This window comes from Vespula vulgaris, chromosome 2 (genome assembly GCF_905475345.1).
Source record: "Vespula vulgaris chromosome 2, iyVesVulg1.1, whole genome shotgun sequence".
Lineage (NCBI taxonomy): Eukaryota > Metazoa > Arthropoda > Insecta > Hymenoptera > Vespidae > Vespula > Vespula vulgaris.
In genome coordinates, this window is record NC_066587.1 from 182,375 (window position 1) to 199,024 (window position 16,650).

General features: G+C 46.2%; 1 protein-coding gene across 9 annotated transcripts; it reads left to right on the top strand.

The window, feature by feature from the left end:
- Positions 1 to 829: 829 nt before the first annotated feature.
- LOC127061694 (elongation of very long chain fatty acids protein AAEL008004-like) lies at positions 830 to 16,431 on the top strand. Of its 9 annotated transcripts, none has more exons than XM_050988947.1 (8): positions 830 to 854; positions 10,666 to 10,792; positions 12,294 to 12,484; positions 12,741 to 12,821; positions 13,423 to 13,506; positions 14,086 to 14,142; positions 14,218 to 14,323; positions 14,430 to 16,431. In XM_050988947.1, exons 2-8 carry the CDS (start codon positions 10,735 to 10,737, stop codon positions 14,900 to 14,902), a joined length of 1,050 nt encoding a protein of 349 aa, XP_050844904.1. In that variant the 5' UTR covers positions 830 to 854; positions 10,666 to 10,734; the 3' UTR covers positions 14,903 to 16,431. The 9 variants fall into 9 exon arrangements, with proteins under 9 accessions (XP_050844904.1, XP_050844901.1, XP_050844900.1 ...); XM_050988944.1 differs by lacking the exon at positions 830 to 854 and adding an exon at positions 1,184 to 1,711; XM_050988943.1 differs by lacking the exon at positions 830 to 854 and adding an exon at positions 4,809 to 5,403.
- Positions 16,432 to 16,650: the final 219 nt, after the last annotated feature.

Genomic DNA, 16,650 nt, shown 5'->3' on the forward strand with positions numbered 1-16,650 from the left:
GAGCTCGACGCGCGAAAAGATTTTGAAACGAGACTCGAGCGGTACGCGAGAATTAGCCACTCTCCGGGCTCCCCTTTCGTTGGCAGAAAATTCGTCTCGTCGATCTTTGAAATTGCACGAGTAAAAGATGGCTGATAAAATAGGTAGGTGAAGACGCATTAGTTGTTATCACGACGTAGGACAAGTGTCGCCCAAGCAAAGGGGAGAGGGATTAATAAAACAAAGTTACTCGACGGGTGAGAAGAAATGACATTCGTAAATTGCAAAGTGTTGTCGATAGAGATTTATTTATCGTTTCTTTATTGCGAGTTATATTTTTATTCATAATCAAGTATATAAGAGAACGAATAAATGATCATGTTTCGTACAATGGTTGCTAAAAAGAAGGACTCGTCAATTTAATTATCGTAGACCGCCTGCGACACGTCGATCGTTCCTCGATCCTTTCTCACGCTTGCGATCGTCGACGAATTCGTAATTCGCGCGAAAATGCAAATCGTCGAAGCGCCGAGAAACGACGGTTACATCGGCGAGACGCGGAGACCGCGTCATCTCTGGACAAGGAAGCGAATCAAAACGTAATCCCGCGCTTTTTCGTTTATCGGCTCGATAAGGTTAGAATTTGGAACTATTCGACGAATGGTTTCTCGTAACAAAAGTTTTTCATAAACTCGACTCATCCTAGCCATCGACGAGGGCGACGACGACGACGGCGACGGCGACGACAAAACCGACGAGAACGAGGACGAGGACGAGGACGAGGGCGAGGGCGAGGGCGAGGGCGAGGGCGAGGACGAGGATTGGCACTTGGGTCTTTGAAAAGAAGGGGAGGCGGATCGATCGCGTCTTGAAAGGTAAAGGCACATGGTCGATAGCCACTTATCGCGCTGTCAACGAGCGAACGACAACCTCGACCGATTCGAGGAGATAATCGCGTTTTCAGCCTGGATCGAACGTATTCGACCTATTGACGAGATTGTGTCTGAATTTAATCACGATCCGTCGATATCGTAGATTCGTTGGAAAAGGTTAGAACGCGGTAATAGACGCATGCGCGCACCAAGCCATAATTTAATGCCTTTTCTCGATGGGAATCCGCTCGTACGACGAGTGTTTCCAAAGTCCTCCTACCAAAGCGTTATCAAAAATTAATGTTGTCATCGAAGTTTCATATCTCGTTCGTACGTTTACGCGGATTCCCTCGCTCGCGCGTACCTTGTCGCACGTACCATCGCTAATCTCCGAACGTAGGATTCGTTAAGGAAAAGTAACAAATCGTCGCTCGCGTCTTACTCGCGTCATTGGGGAAAGAAAGATAGGGAGTGGGAGGAAGACTCGACCTAGACGCAAACCGAGACGGAGCCCCGCCCGATATATATTTAACTCGATCTTCCTCGTAGCGAAGGCATAGCGCGAAAATTTATCCATTGGAGCGTGCACGCGATGTGTCGGCGCCCAGGATTCTAGGTTAGAAAATTCGCGAGTGCGGAAGAAACGTGCGCGCGCGCGTGCGTGCGTTCTTCGGCTCCGTCCCGGGGAGAGGACTCTCTCTCTCTCTCTCGTACCTCCCTCTCGAGGTACTTATCTCCGAGAGATAAGACGACGACAACGAATGTGTCGAGGAAACAAGGCCGAGCTTTGATCGATGCCGTGCGTCGTCCTCTCTCGGAAAAGGAGGCGGTAGGGAAAAGATCGAATCCGTGCCTCGCTGGTATGTACGCTCGAGTCTTCTTTCCTTTTTTTTGGCTTGTTTCTTCCTCTTCTCTCGTCTCTCCTTTTCTGTTCTTTCCTTTCTTTTACCTCTTTCCGGTGTCCCTCTCCCGCGGTCGGACGTTCTCCGCCTTCCCGACAAATCCTCGTCCTTCGCTTCTCGGGCGCGTAACGCGGAATCGCATGCATCGACTTTTTTTTCCCTCCGACGTCCGTCGCGTTTTATTGGCTATTACAAAAGCAAATGTTGGATTAAGATCGACGAGACGGAGGAGAAAAAACGATCGACGCGATCGATCGGAAAAGGCGCGAAGGCCGGTGGTGGTTCTCCGAGGCGACAGCGATTAAAATAGACCGCGATTCGTCGGCTTAGTCATCGTCTATTATTAGGGATTTTCGTCGGTCGTCCGACGGTCTAGGAAAACTACGGTCTAGATCTCGAGGGCGAATGCGCGGCTCCTTGGCGTTTCGCTCGATTCCTCGGATGTGAGCAACTCGCGCGCGTTCCTCGATGCGGCGCGATTGATATCGGGGCGCGTGCGTTGAAGCAACGGCTCGCGATTTGAATACAAGTGGCACGTAAAACGGAACGGAAGCGCTCGACGCGACGACCTAACCCCCATTCGTAATTACCTTATCCTACGTGCCTGCGAAGTCGACCGTCGATTTTTTCGCGTCGAATCTCGCGACTTTCGTCCCTTCTCCCTTCGCTCGCCGTTACGCGTCACGATCTCGCGTTGTTCGGCAAAGATGATCAAAAGCGGAAACGATCGTTCGGAACCGGTTCGTCCGAAAAAACGTGCTGCTCCAAGGTTCAAGGAATCACGAAGTTCCGTCGATTCGATCAATACGATTCCGCCGTTTGTTTTCGAACGATCGGAAGCGAGATCGACCGGTCTAACCTCTCGCGAATCCCCGAAGGCCTTCGGATTCTTTTATCTCCGATGGAACGACGTCTTCCGGATTATAAAAATTCTCGTTGCTTCGTACCATCGGATACGGAGTTTCTCGCTTTCCTTCGGTTTTGCGCCAAAAGCGTCTCGTTTCTCTCCCCCCCCCCCCCCCCGAGGGAGGGACGATCGCCGAACCAATCGTAAGAAACGAACTTACGCGTCTGGAATCGCGTTTATGGATATAACGACGCACGACTCCGAACGATCGATCCTTTATATATTCCGATCGTGTAGATGCGCGAGAGGGCTTCTACGAAGAACGTGGCCTTCGACCGACTCGGCGTCGCATTCGACGCAGTCGGATATATCGTGAATGGCCGACGATTTTAACGAACGAACGCCTGCCTCTTCCTCTCTCGATCGGCTTGAAAATTTTCGAGCGGCGTCTCGAGAATCGAGATCGTAATTTTTTCCGGTCGGTCGGTCGGTCGGTCGGTCCCGCGATCGAGGATCGAGCTGCGCGCCGTCCCGGAGTCCCGCGGCGATGCCGACGAGAACGCGTTCTCTTGAAAGAAGAAAAAAGAAAGGACAGAGAACAAGACGAAATAAAAAACGCTCGCGAGCGCTCGACAAGGTCGTCCGAGAGGATCTTTCTTCACCCGAATAACGATACGTTCGAACGGAGAATTTAGAGTAGCCTAATCGTAATCGTTCTCCATCCGAGCCAAGTTCGAGCGAGACCGCTCGATTTTATTTGCCTCTTCTACCGTTGGAACGGTCTCGACCTCGTCCGTCTCGTCTTCCTCCTTCTTCCTCTTTAGCCGACGTTCGAACGTCTACGTTGCGAAAGCCGAAGCCGATCGAAAAAAAAGCCGATCTAGCGTCACCGATCGAACGAATCGGACGAGGACGTTGCGGACCGAAGGAAGCGGCCCGTACTTCTCCGACACGGTCGTTCTTCGATCGCAACCTCTCCTTTTTTCCTTCATCGCAAATATGTAATTAGCTTCGCCGCCCGGCTCTCGACTCTTGCGCGTAGAAAATTACGTGGATATCTTACGAAAGACGTAACTCGGCGGTTTCGGTGTCGAAAAGAGGTCGTTTAGCAAACGATTCGGTGCTCGATGCCAATTATTATAATAGGTGCGAAATACTATCGGTCGGATCCATCCAACGAGTTCCTTCCGAAGAAGCGCGATCGAGCGTCGCGCCCTCTCTTCTTACGGCGCAATTTCCGATTCTTCATAGGAGCGATATTACGTTCGATAGAATTTTCGACGACGACTTTTTACCTCCCCGATGGATACGATCGTTCCTCGGCGAAAGGAGGATGTGCGAATCTCTGACGTAGGGCTACGGATCAAGGTGTCGACTCGCCGATTCGTCGATCGCGAATACGCGTACTTTGCTATCTATTACGTCCACCGCTAGGTACGTCGTAAATAATCGGAAAGCGATTCGACTTTTATGAAGAATGACACATCAAACGAACGTTCGCGTTCGTACTGTGTATAGGTCAAAAGGGTGCGCCATTGAATATAATCGATGTGTATATACGAAATGCGTCTGTTTATGTCCCCGTAATTATAAGTCCGACGTAAGATTACGTGACGGATTTGAAAATGCGAACGTTCCGTTTTTCAGAATCGATCGATCGATCGATCTGCTCTGGACTTTGGTATCGTATCAAAGAGACGACCGTCGGAAAGAATCCTTGACCCGTTAGTACAAAGTCCACCTATTCGAACGAACGAATCGCTCGACCCGTTCCAAACCGATCCTTGGATCAAATCTTTCGGACGATTCTTCGACTTGGATCATCCGTATCGAGAATTATCCAAGAAATATATTTCCTACAAATTTTCTTACGATTCAATTAAATTCAATTTCTAGATAGTAGATAATCTGCAACGACTCGTGCCGATTGGATCAAAATAATGATTCGAAAGACGGAAAAGTAAAAAAGAAATTGCGACGCGCTCGATGACTATTCGTTTTCTCGCGAATTCTCTCTCTGACGTCAATCGACGTATTTCGTGCAACTAATCGAAGACAAAGACTATTTCGTTCGAACGCTTGGTCAAATTCCTATATTTACGTAGGTAATGCGGAGAGCCGCAGGCGCGTATTCGCGGGTACGTTCCTACGTACGTACGTACGTACGTGTAGGCACGATTAAGAGGTATACTCCTCGGCGCGATAAGAGAGTTGGAAAGAAGAGCGTGACATCGCGGAAGGTAGATGGGACGGGAGGCGTGTGTATCAACATGGCGACTCGGTTAAAAGCAATGAACCGACGTCGGGCCTGTCAGTCCGCAACTCGCGCGCTCGGTCCGCATGTTCCAAGCATACATACATACACGCACACACACACACACACATATATATAGACATATTTACATACATACACATATATATCTAACAGTCGTAACTTGTCACCGATAGATCATACTCTCTCTCTCTCTCCCTTATTGCCGCTCGCCTTGCTTTTTCGGTGGCGGATTTGATACATTCCGCTATTGTTATTTTTTCTTCTCCTTTCATTTTCTCCACGCTTGATCGTGATTATTCGTAAAAAAGTTGTGATTACAAAAGCAAAGAGGAAAGAAAAGGGGGAGAGGGAGAGAGAGAGACAAAGTCGAGGAGAAGGAAGAAAGGAGAAAGTCGTTCGATCGGTTTATCTCGTTCATAGTGTTGTCGAGCAACGTTTGTGTGTGTGCGTCGGGTTCTTATAAAATCGGCGTTATTACGCCAATCTATTACGCATACGGGACTACGTTGGACTTTCTTGGAGATTTTGGTAAGCGATAAATGCGTCATCGTCCGCGCCTCATTCATTTTCTATTCGCGTTTCGTTGAGATTCATCCAAGAAGAAGAGAAAGAAGAATCTCGATTCGATTCGCAATTGCGTACGATCAATTTCGGCTAAATTTCACAACCTCTTACGCGAGGGAGGTATCGATAGGAGATGGTGAGAGAGAGAGAGAGGGGGGGAGAGAGAGACGCAGCGAAAAGTCTTGCACGAAAACGCGACGAGGAATCGATACGATCGATTCCTTTGTCGTTAACAATGGATCCGATATACGCACGTGGTCACTCGATTTGAGTTCGATTCACGTCTCTGTCCTATAGAGGAAGAGAGAGAAAGAGAGAAAGGATCGTGAAAGCACTTAATGGACGTATTTATAGTCGTTTGCGGAGCTCGGTCGCTCCATGGGGGCCACGAGAACGTAACTCGGCTCCGAACAAATTCATTTTGTCTACGGCGAACGCGAGAGTAAATCGTTGTACGTACATGCCTTTTCCAAACGAAACTCCGTTTCGTTCCTCGCTCGTCGTGCGAAGAATCGTATCGTCGTCGAGCAGGACGTATCGGTAAATCTTTATAACGTTATGTCTCGATTTCGTGACTCGATCGCAAACCTCGTTGCGTCGTTGAAGAGCCAAAGAAAATATCGATTCGAAAAAGAAACGAAACGAAGATTCGATCGAAGTATTGTGTAACGTCGTTGGAGGAGATTACGGACGCGCGGGTATCGAGTTCCGCGATCGGTTACGTATTTAAGATCAGGAAAACGAAATAAGCGGGGACGAGTTTTCATCGATATCGCGACGGCGTTATCTGTGTGTCTTTTACCGCGGTAAGCTTTACGATTTGCCAACCGACGAGCCGTCATCGGTACAAGGTCGACCGTGCACCTTAAACGGTAACTTCCTCCTACTATCTAATAAATACTTTAGAGTAATTTCAAATATGTATAGTGTATGGCGTATCGTCGTCTCGACGTTATCTTCGTATATCTATTCGTATCTCGCATTCTCAATATCCGTATCTATCTCCATCTCAGATTACAACTTTGACACTCGTTCTTCGGAAGAAAAAAATAATTCGTCGTTCCCCTCGATATTTACAAAGTCTAATTTCGTTTTACGCCGGCGAAATTAACATAAAGTCGTTTTCGTCGTTCGACGTGATCGCCGTGTCTAATACCCGACGAGGAAGTATCGAAGTCGTCTCGTTAATTGGCTCTTTGCGAGCGAGGAACGATTCGTTCGGATTTGATAGATACATCCCTCGAAAGTAACGTAGCTCTCGGTTTCCGACCGCGAATCCCTCTATCTTTAGAAACAAATCGGGCGCTCGCGTTCGAGGATAACGACCCGTTGTTATGCGCGATAAAAGACGTAAGCTATTGCGGCGGTGACTATCGGAAGGGACGGAGGGGTTCGTTACACGCCGTCTTTTACAATCCATTTCTCGGTTGCTACACTCGACGTAGCGTAAACTCGAATAGGATCGCTTTGTCTCGGCGCGCGCTCGTCGAGGACGTATACCTCGCAAACGGATTTTTCTTGGCTAACGTTGACCGACCAACAAAGACTTCTCTCAAAAGCGTTTCGAGCGATTTGTCGCTACATCTTGGACCGATTCGATCGCTCGCGCATTCTACCGACGAGAGAAGCGCCGAGACGGGGAACGCAAAAAAGATATACGTGGCACGCGCGAGTGTACGTTTTCTTTTCCTTTTCTTTCTTTCTCCTTTTTTCTTCTTTTCGCAAGGATCGCTCTTCTCGCTACGAAAAGTTCTATCGATTGTTTGACCTTATTTTAAAAGTACATACTCGTCGCGTAAATCGAGATACTCCACGATTGGCACAACGTTTACAAAACATACGATGTCTCAAGGATTACGAAACGCGAGCTCCTCTTTTCTATCGGCTCGCTCTTGCACACGCTTAAAAGTTATTTACCTGGGTCGCGCAAACATCTTGACATTGTAGGTACGTACCGCGGACGATACGAGTCGTGCTTCGAATACGAAGCCGAATCGGAGCCGAATCTAAACCGAGTCGAAATCGGGTCGAAATCGAGTCGAAATCGAGTTGATTTTGAAAGCAAATAACGACCAAGAAGGAAACAAATTTCTAGTAATGCCTACTTAAATCGACTGTCTTTTCTTATACGTGATTCATTTCCATAAGCGCTTTTTAGACGATCGTATTAACGGATTCCCAACGAGTGCCGGTAAGAAGCTACCGCGATAGAGTGGAGCGATAACGCACGGATCGCCGTTTTTGTGCGTTTGCATTACGATAAATCGAGCGACGTACGATAATGGACAATAAATCATTCGACGAGATACACGGAGATTCGATGCCAAGAAGGATGCCAAAACCTGTTACGAAAAGAGAAGAAAACGTCGAATTCTGGGGTCCTCCGTCCGTGATCTCGCGACACGCGAATGCACGCGAACTCGCCAACTTTTCTACTTATTACGTGAGAGAAGATTGCGACACTCGAATGTGAATTTTCTGAAACAAATCGAATCTTGCTTTCTCTCGACCACTGGTCGTCGTCGTCGTCGTCGTCGTCGTCGTCGTCGTCGGCGCCTTAGTCTCGTCGCCGTCGCCGTCGCCGTCGCCGTCGCCGTCGCCGTCGCCGCCGCCGTCGCCGCTGCCTTAGTCTTGGCCGAAAAATTTTGCGAGACGTACGTATCGCGCTGTTAGACCATCGGAGATATCGTAGAAACTTATGCTAAAACGAAAACGGAAAGTTTTGATCGAAGAGACAAAGTTAAAAGAGACCGCGTTAGTGCTTTCGCGTCTCTTCGTTGTCGTCGAGAAAAGACTTTAATACAGCGATTATATAAAGGGAATTGTTTCTCTCTCTTTCTCGCGCTCGACTCGCAGCCCGCTCTCTTTCCTCGTCACGACGTCGCATCACGCGCTGCCATTAATACGTTAGGCCTTACGGCAGCACGGTGCGCTCGCGCGCACCCGCGAGACTCCGTAAGTCGCGAGTTCTTTCAGCGAGTTCTCTCAGCTATGCACTTTCGCTCCTCGCCGTTGCGGCTGCTGGGTACGATGGTGCATACTAGTGCTCGATATCCGGACGACTTTTTCCATTGCACGAGGAGGCGCGTCTAAGAGCTTACAGGTGCGAGAATGAAAGGAGCCCGTCTCTCTCTCTCTCTCTCTCTGCGATTTAATATTCGTCTCTTAAATATCGCGCTCGTGGAAGCGTGCGTGCGTGCGTGTGCCTGTGCCTGTGCGATCCACGTTACGACAACCTTGCCCCGTTTCATCTTTATCATTCTTCCTAATGCCATGTCGCACGTGCCAATGTACTGGCGCGATTCGCTATTTCTTCGTCCCACGTTGTCGCGAAATTATATACTTTAGATCGCTTCGAAAATTTCAAGAATACGTTTTCGTTCGAAGCTAAGAGAAGAACGTAACCCGTTCGTCTTTTTACGCTCTACGTACGACTACGTATCGACCTCGATGCAGCCTCTAATTGCCATCTTTAAGTTTAAAGTGAACTCAATTGCTTTCCTACGGTCACATGGTCGTTGAATCTCGTCGATTCTCAGAGGCGTGTTTAAATTTTAAAAACGTATTCAAATTAATCCCTTTCCTTTCCCTATCGATAAAAATAGAATATCTTCGAGTAACGATGCACACTCGTCGACGAGGAGGAGCAAAGGGGAGTCGGTAAACTCGTACGTACATTTTTCTCTCCTGTTTAGCATGATAGAGACCGACGATACGTCGAAATAAAATGACGAAAAGGAAGGTAGGTAGGTAGGTAGGTAGGTGGATAGGTACAGATAGTTTCGTAGCACACATACAAACGCGTAACGAGAAACGACGAACGATTTTCTTACGCAACGACACAATCCTCTCTCGCTCTTTTGCAATGTACGTACACACCCACACACACACGCGCGCGCGCGCGCACGTGAGTGCGCGCGAGGAAAGACAGACGGGCAGACAGGCAGACAGGCAGACAGATACGAGTTTGAGCTCGAGCGTGTGGAAGCCATGGCCCGTTTTCCGTGCTCGCCCCGTTATAATGTATACAGTTTTCGCAATATATTCTTAAGGTATTTTGTTTGCTCGACGCGTTTTCGAGTTTTCGTTTTGCAAGCGAGCAAAAGAATCGGTTGCGATGACTTTGCGATCATACGCGATAAATGCGATAAATTTCTATCCGCGAAGGACGATTCGATCCGAGAGGAGCTCGAGACACAGGGACTCTCTCGGCTGGCCGGGTAGAGAAACTCGGTTGGGACCCTGGTATATCCGTCCGCTTCTATCCACCGCTTACTTACTATTCGTGACGGATCGGAACGACGGGGGACAGCCTCTTTTCCCAATTCCTCTTCTCGCTCCTGCGTGAAAAGGAGAATGAAGGGATTAAAAGGAAGAGAGATCGGCGCGAAGCAGCGCTCGGTCTGATCGATCCGCAAACGATGTGCGTGCGTGTAGCGCGGGTATTCGAGCGCGCGATCGCAATACGGAAATTCGAGGTCGCTCCGATTCGTGAAATACGACCATAATACGACCATAAAATACGTACATAAATTTTATAATGTCCGGCCTGGACGTAGGCGGGGTGGTACATTATGAAAATGAAAATAAAGGAGGTCCGGTTCGGACTTTCGAATAAAAGTTCGACGAAGAATATTCTCGTCTGCGAGCGGACGTTACGCAATGCGCTCGCGCTCGCGTATATAATCGCGCTGCTACCGTAAGTACCTAAGTCGAGGCTGCCATAGGCGATTCTTCGCGCGCGAAACTTTGTCTGAGAAATGGCGTTATTTCCTGGAGAAAAATTTTCCACGCGCGAACGATCGTTATCCGAGCTCGAGGATAAGAGATTGTTTCGAGAGAGGTAACGAGTCGCGCCAAAGCCGATCTTAAGAAGTTTTTATTCGATTACGATTCTCTTTCGCCTTGCCCCCTTCTCGAAGACCAGATTAATAGGTGAAAGGTCGTACGTCGAGCGAGAGAGACGATGCGCCGCCGATCCGCAACGGTTTACGAAACTTTCCTCGCGAGTACAATGCGCTCGCCTCTCTATCTCTCCGCGGAGATACCTACGAGAGTTCCCTCGTATTCGTCGAATATACGCGTGATGTCTGCGACTCGTAGATACATCGTCGTAGAGTATAAATTCTGTGTGTACGCGAGTATCGAACGAATTCGTAAGCGGATTCTTCGGTCTCTTCGCCGGATATCTACATTTATTCGCAAAACGTGATTTCTTTGTTTCAGGAGGGATACGTGCCGAGCCTTTGTTCTGGATTTCCAGGACGAAGCTGTCCGTCCTCGTCCTTAAACAAAATGTCGATTATAATGCAATACGTGGACCGGTTCCACGAGATCTTGGACAAACACGCAGGTATGTACGCGCTTGAACCCATCGCGTTTAACATATATATATATATCTATCGAACGAATCTACGTGTACGCGCATAGGTATACGTTTCACAACAGATATTTAGCTTTCAATACTCGTCGCGGAGCCCTCGAACGAGTGTCATCCGATCTTCAGGGTCATTTCTTCGAGACGCGACCCGGAAACAAGCTCGATCGCTTCCTCGTTCGTATTTTTTTTTTTTTTTATGACGTCGAGTTAACGAGTCTTTCCTAATCGCGATCGTTCGGATCTTTTTCTCTTTCATTGGCCCATCACCGCTTTTAATTTTACCTTCGATCGACGTCGAATCAAACGACTTAATCGCAACGCGTCTTTACGGAATCGTTTCCACGAATAACAGCATTGTTTTTTGTTTTGTCTTTTTTTTTCTGCACGACGACTGCCACGGAAAGTTCCCATCTAATTATTCACGATAATGTCACGTAAAGGTAATTTTAAGGTAGATCGCTAAGATCGGCTTAACGTCCGCGAATTAAAATTTTCTCTTTCTTTCTTTTTTTCCTTTTCCCCCCTCTCTCTTCTTTCTTTTATTTCCTTCATTTTTATTCTTTGGAAGGAACGGTGGAACGATTTGATCGCTAATTTAGACGAAGATTCGACGTCGGCCAAAAGAGAATAACCATTGTCCTTCGCGTTTTATAGTCTCGCTAATAGTAAGCGCCGCTCTGTTGTAATTTCCATTCTCTCGATAGACTTTTACGAATGTTTCTTTTTTTTTGACATCTTGTCGACTCATACGCGTAGGTATATTTATTTCAATGAATGTCTATTAAACCCGAATAATGTTGTTGTTGTTAATTAGCAATTTAAACGATCGATAATACGTCAATGATTTTTTTTTAATTTTTCGAAGAACGTCGCATTTTCCTCGTAGAAATATACACGGCGTTTGTAAAGGACGTGTCAATTATCGCTGTTATGACACGTACGTGTTTCCGTCGAGTAGTATGTAAAATCAAACGTACGCGTTCCAAAACGATAGAGAGTAATGCAAAAACAACTCGATAAACTGATGAATATGAAATACATTTTTACATTAACATTATTAAGTGCAAAGTAAGTATTCATAAATTATTACGAACGTAATATGCATATTACGTGTCAAATAAAAATAATCACCTTTCGAACTTGAATCGTAAATAAAAATCGGTCGTAGGAAGGACGAGAAAAATGATCGAGTATCGGTCGCGGCGACGCTACCGGATTGTAAACAATCGTCCCCTCGAACGCGTTCGTAGCTTCGATCGTATTTATTCGTAGTTTGTATCTGTCTAACGGGTCGAGTGATTTCGACGATAGGACAGGCAGGAAACGTAACGCAAGAGGTAAATGCGGGCCGAATACGCGACGAAAACGCTATAAGGAGGGTTAATGGTTGTAAAGAAGATTACACGCAAAGCCGCTCATATCATTTACTCGGACAAATAAAGAAAATTTTCGTATCGTTCGTTCCCTTTTTCAGATACACGAACGACAAATTGGCTGTTGATGAGGTCTCCCTTTCCCACTCTATTCATATGTCTTACTTACATATACATCGTCAAAGTTTTGGGACCAAAGCTGATGGAAAATCGAAAGCCCTTTCAACTGACGAACGTTCTCATAGTTTATAATTTGTTCCAAGTGATCTTCTCGGCGTGGCTCTTCTACGAGGTAAGCCCTTTCGACTTTCTTTTTCTCCTCTTTCATTCCTTTTCAACGTCAAGAAAATCGTCGACTTTTTAACGAATCTATCGATATCATCATCCATCGCTCGTTAACTTGTCACTTCGATACGCGAGAAATATCTCCTAGCGCTACCTTTGGTAGCGCTCCGATTCGACAGAGATCAATCGGCCAGCCGAGAGTACGTTGCTCCTACGGATTTCTATGTTAGAACAGCATAATTTCGTTTATTTTGGAAATACAGTGCCTGATGGGTGGATGGTGGGGCCACTATAGTTTCCGTTGTCAACCTGTGGACTATTCGAACAGCCCGACCGCAATAAAGGTAAGCTATCAGCGAGCGATGTTAGTTACGTGAGAGGACTCTCGTCGATCTTGAAAAAGAGAATAAGACATCTCCAACGAGACCACTACGGACTGTAACGAACTCGTCGTTGTAGATAACAGTAGTCTCATTGATTCATCGTATTAAGCTTGGCTGACGGGACATGGATGATGTGGTTGCATTTTTTTTCCTCGACATTGGTTCTCTTTAACATACATCTTTGTACTTTCGTAGGTAGAGCAGTAGAAGGAAAGGAACGGTCGAAAGGAAAGCGAAAAAGGATTCTGCTTTTTTCCATTTCAATCACTTTCAGAAGAACTTCATATTCCATATCCGAATGTATATACTTATACGCTTATATTCTCTAGTCTAATTTCTCTCTTATTTCTTCATCTTTTCTCCCTTTCTCTCGCTGTCTTTCGTTTCTCTTTCTTTTCGGTTTCTTCGTTTTCTTTCTTTTCTTGCCCCCCCCCCCCTCTTCTTCTTCTTTTTTCCTTACGTCGCGCTATATGAAATCTCGTGTCGACTCTAATCTCTCTTTCCTCTATCATTGTCTCTCTCGATTGATCGGCAAGTAGCCTATTGACGGTTGTGGTTGCAGATAGGAATGTCCGGATGGCTGACTGGAGAGTATTCTCTAAAGTGTCAACCTGTAGACTACAGTGAACGACCCCAAGTACTAAGGGTGAGAGGTCTTGTTCCCTATTAACCCATTAAAGTACTTACGCACTAATAAATTATACAATTTCTTTCGATTCTCGCGACAGTGTCGTTCGATCTGACCGAGCAGCTGGCTCGAGTCAAACAATTCGACGTTTATCGGTAACTACGATCGGTCGCGATCTTTAACGGTTTCGAATGAAATTGTGTAAAATTTGAAGTTCGACGTAAGCTAACTTCACGTAACTAACATACTAACGATAAGATAGATAATTAAACGAAGAAAGCAAATAACGTTTAGAGCATCAAATCGTAGTTGGTAAATGTAGTATTTGGTAGATATACCCGCATACTCGTTTAACTTTGTAACATCGCTACGTATGTATGTAGAGGGAGTAATGAGTAGACCAGCTTCGTGGTTGCTCATAGATTTTCTCCTATTTCTTTTAACGTACGACGAGACTAGAATACTCGACTTGCGCCATAATATCGTACCGATTGCGAAATTAAAAGAAAGAGAAATAAACCGATCGTTGCGAAATGATGGGATTATTGGATGGAACACAGATCGGTGAAAATCACGCTAATCTATCGATGATCTTAGATGGTGCACGCCAGTTGGTGGTATTACTTCTCGAAATTTACGGAGTTCATGGACACGGTAAGCGACACGATCGTGCCAACTGTCTCCGACGAAAGGAGTAATAACGCTGAGACGCAATGCTTTGTTTTTCAGATCTTTTTCGTACTGAGAAAGAAGAACAACCACGTGTCGACGCTTCACGTTATCCATCACGGCTGTATGCCGATGTCCGTCTGGTTCGGCGTTAAATTCACTCCTGGTACGTCATCCGCGCGTGCGCGCGCGCGCGAGAGAGAGAAATATCTCGATCCGATATACATAGGTATATACGTTCTATCCGACGTAACTTGGAATCGTCGTTTCAGGCGGTCACTCGACCTTCTTCGGATTACTGAACACGTTCGTGCACATCGTCATGTACACGTACTACCTACTCGCCGCTCTAGGGCCAAAAATTCAGCCGTACCTCTGGTGGAAAAAGTATCTTACGGCTTTCCAAATGATTCAATTCATAGCAATAATGGTACACGCCTTCCAATTGCTCTTCGTCGACTGCGATTACCCGAAAGCCTTCGTCTGGTGGATCGGCATGCACGCCGTTATGTTCTTCTTCCTCTTCAACAAGTTCTATCAGCAGAATTATCAACAAAAGAGGACAGCCAGGAAGATGGCCAGTAATGGTATTACAAACGGCAGAGCGAACGGCGTCATCTCGAACGGCGATATCAGTGCCAGCAACGGCACGATAAGAAGGGACGCTGCGGATTATTACGTTAAGGGAGAGAGTTTAGCAGCGACGGAATTCAATCTTCGAAAAGGTTATCTTTTGAACGAGTGACCCAAGCAAGAAGTTCATCGTAATCGTCACCGTTCTTCCTCTTCTTTGCCACCAAATGCCTTCGAGTCACATCGAGAGCTCGTTAAAACGATAACCGCAACGTGGATCTCTCCTCCTTGGCTCCTCCATCTTCCGCACTCGATATTTCATACTTTTATTATCTTTCTTTCTTCGGCCCCTCGATCACTCCCCGCTCCCTCTAACCTTTCCCTTCCTCTCCCTCTTCCTTGCCCTCGTAGGCACCTTTCCAAAATCGACCGAGATAAAAGGAAAATAATTTTTATTCGACCGAAATTCGCTTTCTCGTCTTCCTCGCTCTTCCTTCCCCTCTATCTCGTTTCAAAGATATACGCGTATATCGTTGGATGACACGTGTCTTTTTAAAGAGGAAGCTTTTTGAAAGGGAAGCGCGCGTACGTGCGTACTAACAAAAGCACGAGTGCTTACGAGTACGTAATCGACAAGGACGATCACGTCTCGCGATATCGTCCCTCGCGGGATTTCTTTTCTTCCTCTCCTTTCGATCAAATGATAATAATTAATCGATACGTTTAATCGACGCGTTTCCGTATCTTGAAAATACTTTACCGCAAAACTCTCGCTATCGAAGGAATCGTGACGTTGGAAGGAAATCCTCTTAGAGATCGGTTAACTTTCTTATTCCATCGTTCTTTTTACTCGTTTCCTCGTTGCATTCCATGAGATTCGCGATGTGAATATTATTACTCGACTTGCTCGAGCGAATAGCTTCGAGAGAATATCTGGCTCGTTAAAGTGGAATATATAGGTGAGCTCGCGATGCGTCTAATGTTGTACATAATAAATGAACGGGCAGTAATGTTAAACGATGAGGAACAACGCAACCGTGTAAGCGTAGCGACTTGTCGTGTCGTGTCTCGCGCGTGTGTGAAAAAGAATGCGTGCGTGCGTGCGGGCGGCCGTGCGTGAATGCCATGACGTCGCGCAAAGCGAAGGAAACCGTGGTCTCTATGATGTTTTTCAAAAAAAATAAAAAACGAAACGAAAAATTATATATACGCGCGCACGCACACACGCGCGCGCACACACACACACATGCGTATATGTGTGCGTGCGCGTGTGTATGTACACTCGAAGGACGATCATGCTCCTGGTTCCTCGTCCACACCGGCTCGTTCGATTTTTCGACTTCATCTTTATTCGCATCACGTTGTATTGCGACCACCAATTTCGCTCGCTTTGGATGTCTCTCGTACAGCCCTGTATATAGATAGATTAGTTTTGTATTATCTAGAAAGATCGAGGTATATGATGGTATGCCGTCAATACGCTACTAATAAAATGATATATATGTATGTATGTATGTATGTATATGTGTATATACATATATGAGAACGAATTAAAGGGGATGATTATGCGGTTACTTTCTCGAGAATACAATCTCTCGAGATAGTAAATAAGCGCACAATAATCGTAATTAATGTGCGCGTGCATATTTGTGTATACAGATGTTAACACTCGTCGAGATCAAAGAAATATTGTTTTACATATTTGCGGCTATGTACATAAGGATTCTTCGATAATGCGCCCTCTACAAGTAATATCTTTTCAAAAGATAACTTTATTATTACTTTCTTTTTCTCTCTGCCCAAAAACGATCGTTCGTTCGTCCCTCTCGTTACGTTTGAACGAGATCAAGATCTCTATTAAAAGGAAAGAAAATAATAATAAGGAGAACTCGATTATTCTTCTTTCTATCGGCAGGGAGC

What these genes read in the sequence shown, in the direction of transcription:
- LOC127061694 (XM_050988947.1), top strand. Translation starts at nt 10,735, where the DNA reads ATGTCGATTATAATGCAATACGTGGACCGGTTCCACGAGATCTTGGAC. An exon ending in GATCTTGGACAAACACGCAG is followed by an intron (nt 10,793 to 12,293) that starts GTATGTACGCGC and finishes TCCCTTTTTCAG; the next exon opens with ATACACGAACGACAAATTGG. An exon ending in CGGCGTGGCTCTTCTACGAG is followed by an intron (nt 12,485 to 12,740) that starts GTAAGCCCTTTC and finishes TTGGAAATACAG; the next exon opens with TGCCTGATGGGTGGATGGTG.